The sequence below is a fragment of the Cajanus cajan genome, chromosome 8 (assembly GCF_000230855.2).
Source record: "Cajanus cajan strain Asha chromosome 8, NIPB_CcT2T_4, whole genome shotgun sequence".
NCBI classification, from domain to species: Eukaryota; Viridiplantae; Streptophyta; class Magnoliopsida; order Fabales; family Fabaceae; genus Cajanus; species Cajanus cajan.
This window is the reverse complement of record NC_138524.1, coordinates 7,395,539-7,400,078: the sequence shown is the minus strand read 5'-3', so window position 1 is coordinate 7,400,078 and position 4,540 is coordinate 7,395,539. Positions and strand designations below refer to the sequence as shown.

At 40.2% G+C, this 4,540-nt stretch overlaps 1 protein-coding gene across 1 annotated transcript; it reads right to left on the bottom strand.

The window, feature by feature from the left end:
• On the bottom strand, nt 1-3,372 carry LOC145950699 (uncharacterized). Its single transcript, XM_083062348.1, has 2 exons — nt 2,969-3,372; nt 1-1,693 (listed from the first exon to the last, which is right to left on the bottom strand). The coding sequence occupies exon 2, from the start codon at nt 1,286-1,288 to the stop codon at nt 578-580; it is 711 nt and encodes a 236-aa protein (XP_082918474.1). The 5' UTR covers nt 1,289-1,693; nt 2,969-3,372; the 3' UTR covers nt 1-577.
• Nucleotides 3,373-4,540: the final 1,168 nt, after the last annotated feature.

Genomic DNA, 4,540 nt, shown 5'->3' with positions numbered 1-4,540 from the left:
AGATGGTCTCAATGAGGATTGAACTTAGTCTTTATGCTTCTAACTACACCAACCCCTCCCCACTCAATCACTAGGCTAACCCTAGTGATTCATATATATATAATTACGAATGTGTTAATTAAATATAAATTATTTATTATCTCATTATTGTTTTACTTCTCAATTCACTATATTTTTAATACAAAATATTAATCAAATTTGCTGAAAACTAATCTTTACTAAAAATAATTAGGTTATTTTTTTGTAAAATTTATATTTTAATAATAGTTTTTTTATTTAAATATTATACTTAAATTCTCGAGATTTTACTTAAAAGGTGCTACTTAAGTAAAACTCAAGGAATCACATGTTTTGATAAATTTTTTCATTATTGATTAGACTTACTTATGTTACTCTTAATTAGGAACTTAAATTCTTTTAAGACTTGTAAATTATGTTGTATACAGTTTGTGGGGAGGGAACCGAGAGAAAAATAAAATAGCATGGGTGGGTTGGGAGGAGGTTTGTAGGGACAAGAAATTTGGGGGTTTGGGAGTTCGGGATTAGGGATGGCAACGGAGCGAGGCGGGTACGGGTTTTATGATACCCGTCCCCGTCCCCGCAAGTCAACCAAGGCAGGAAACTCTACTATGGACATGGGGACTATAACCCTCTTCAGCTCGTGCCTCAATCCCTCCGCAAACTTTCTACATCTCCAAGCCTCAGATATGGCCTGAGAGTAGAAACGAGCTAGATGCTCAAACCTCATAGCATACTCAGAAACAGACAAGCTCCCCTGATGTAATCTCATGAACTCTGCCTCCTTAGCGTATCTAACGCTATCCGGGAAATATTTCTCCAAAAAGACCCTCCTGAAGCAATCCCAGTCAACAGGCACACCCCTGCTCTCTAACATCTGCCTGGTGCCTCTCCACCAGTACTCAGCCTCGCCCCCCAGCATGTAAACTGCATAAGCCAACTTTCTCTCATCAGAAGATCCTAAAACACTAAAAATCTTCTCCATATCCCTCAACCACTGATCCGCCACATCAGGATCTGAATCCCCTCTGAACTGAGGAGGCTGACATCCCCTGAACTCTGCTAAATCTCTCCCCTCCTGAGAGACCACCGGTCTAGCTGCATCAGCCGCAGCTCTGGCTGCCTCAGCCGCAGCTCTACCTGCCTCCATATGAGCAAAGTGAGCACTCTGCTGCTGCATCGCCATGGCTATCATCTCCATGGCCCTAGCAATCTGGTCATACTGGGGTCTCACCATACTACAAGAATTCAAACATCCTATTAGTAACATAATACCCCCACAATTCACCAAAGGCTAACACATATCAGAGATATGACACAACAGAAACCTAGAAGGATCACTCCCCGCATAGTATCCTAAAAGACTTGACCGGCTCTGATACCATAAAAGTGTAACGACCCGCCACGGTCTCTACACTTAGTGGAATCGCACTACAACTAGTTAACTAAGAGAATATTAAACTGGATAACACATACATACAGGCATAAATATAAAGATCGAAATAATTAAGTTTCTGTATATAAAATATAGCACCATATATATACAGTCATCCCAAAATATTCCTTAGTGCCGGTCAAGCACTGACAAAAAAAATGTTACCCAGAATGGTAACTCAACACGAGACTCAGCTCCTCGTCTCACAACGATCATCTCTACTCCCAAGCTATCCCTGACCTGCTCCCATACCAAGTATGATCATCGCAGTTCCACCACATGGAAAACAGAAGGGTAAGCTAGAATTCAAAGATCAATAATACAAGTACAGAATAAAAATTCTATACTACACATGCATCCCAAATCCTGTCCCTAAGGAACCTTTCATCTCAATCAATCATTCATTCACCAAACATGAAGTCAAACACCACACTTCATCATATTAATAATCATGCAATGAATGCAACTCATGACAGATAGGCTTACATATCAATCATCTAATGCGTCGTCACGCATACACCTAGGAGATCTCCATAACAATAGAGCTGTATAAGTGATATTCCATCCTACCGAAACCACCCCAACCGTTTTCACGCCCAAAGCGCCCGCTCGGTCACAGCTAAACAGGATATAATCCTCCCTCGGATTTACTCGGATGATGTCACTTACACACTTGGAAGTCCAGATCCACCGTCAGGTATAGCACAGCTGGGTACGGGCTTACCACGACCTTGGCATGCATTAACCAAGTCAATAGTGGAGTTCGCCCACCGACTATCCGCAAGGATCCACGCACCTTCCCGAGTACTTGGTTAAGGGAATAACCCTCGACCTCATACCCCGCTCCAACACTAGCTAAGGACTTAGAGGAGACTCACCCAACCTAGTGGCCTATCTGAGCACCACTCTCCCAAATCCAGTGGCCTCCCAGAGCACCACTCTCATATATCAGTGGCCTATCCAAGCACCACTCTCAAGAGACTCTATGTGAGCTCTTCTAGTTCGAAAATATTTTTCCTCTCCTCAAGTCCTAGGCTAGACTCATACCATAGGCATCACATGCAATCATGCATCATACATCATAATGGTCTGCCCACCATCATGATCAACAACCATACACATGTCATAAGACATCACATGCAATAATGCATCATACATCATAAATGGTCTACCTACCATTATGATCAATACATACCATATGAACGTATCATATTCAAACATTCATATATATCATCACAAAGCATACATATGAATCACACCTCACCATACATCATATATCATACATACATGATCTAAAACTTCAACTTTAAACATGCATAAGCATCAATTCATTCATAAATATATTCAAGCACAGTGCCGTCAACTCGCGCCTGGCCTAACACCAACCCAAGAGCTCTAAGCTCTTCCACGCCTGACACGCTCAACCTGCGCCCGACCTAAAACTATTCAGAGAGTTCAAAACTCTCATCCAAACTAACAAATTCAGCCACATGCAAACAATCTAGCTTCCCTTACCTGAAGATTGGCTCAAATAGCCAAAGACTGAACAAAAGTAGAATTTCCCCTCGAGGCTCAACTCGAAACTTCAATCCTCCCAAAACAAGCTTTTTAATCTGAATTTCAAGAAAAGACAGAAGGAGTTATTGATCTAGAGGAGAAAAGGAGTTAAACAGAGAAATTTGGGAGAGAAAGGAGCTCACTGACCCAGAGACCTTCTCTCTAAAACTTCTCTCTAGAACCATAACTCCTCACGGCCCCCCCTTCACCCCTATTTATAGGCAATCCGGAGTGGCCAGAACGGCCCGTACCGATACCGGAACGGCCCGTTCTGAACTCCCAGATCACGCACAAAATCCACGCCCAGAACGGCCCGTTCTGAAAACAGAACGGCCCGTTCCGGGACTCATCCAGAACGGCCCGTTCTCCCTCCGGAACGACCCGTTCTCCTTCCTAGAACGGCCCGTTCTCCTTGCCGGAACGGCCCGTTCTCAACTACAATATGTAGTTCAATTCAGTAGTGTGGAACGGCCCGTTCCAGTTTGGGAACGGCCCGTTCTGGGCTACTGAATCAGCCTCTTTTTTTTTTTTTTTTTTTTTTTTTCAATGTTACACTCCAAGGTTTCTAGTTTTGGTTGGAGGGCTATTATAGACAGAATTTCAACAAAGCAAAACCTAATTAAACAAAAGGTTCTACCTTCTAATGTAGCATCTTGTGTTTGGTGTGGTCTATATGAGGAAACCTCATCCCATCTCTTTTTCGAATGTTTCTATACTTTTAAAATATGGATGTCTTGTCTTCGATGGTTTGGATTCTCCTCTATTCAGAATAGTACTGGTTTGGCTAATTTCGAGCAATTTGTAGGAGTCCCAAATTGTAATGTTGTTAACCGGGTGCGATGGTCTTCTATTTGGTTGGTAACATTATGGTCAATTTGGCTTGCAAGGAATGATGTCGTTTTCTCTCAAAAAATTATGGATTATGAGGATGTGGTGGATTTAATTAAGCTAAGATCTTAGAATTGGTTAAGGGCTAAAAATTTAGCTTTTCAATACCATTTTGCTCTTTGGTCTAATAACCCATATTCTTACTTAAATTTCTCTTGATATGGTTCTTCTTGTCTTACTTTCTAAGTGTTGACTGTTGTTTCTTATAATTGTTGTTTGAAGATCAATCTCTTAATGGTATTTTATTTATTGCCGATGCTGTCAGAATCTATCGTTTGAGATACTACTGTCATTGAGTTCACTATTTGGTTTCAAGAGTTACTAATGTCTAGCAACAATTGTCCAAGCACTTGATTGTATTCATTGGGTAGTTGGTATTTTTACTAGTTTCATATACCTATGTCTAAAATTTTGAAGTTAATTTTTTGTATTATGAGTTAGAGTACTTCTTGTACACTTTTTTAATATATTTTTTGTTTGCCTAAAAAAAAGTAATCTTAAATTATATAATTAATTTTTATATATAATCTAAGTAATTTTAAATCATATAATTATTGAACAGTTATTTTATTATACGGTTAAGCCTATCCGGTTAAAAAAACAAACTAAAACGAATTTAACAATAAGTAGTGACCGTTTGAC

What these genes read in the sequence shown, in the direction of transcription:
- LOC145950699 (XM_083062348.1), bottom strand. Translation starts at nt 1,288, where the DNA reads ATGTTACTAATAGGATGTTTGAATTCTTGTAGTATGGTGAGACCCCAG.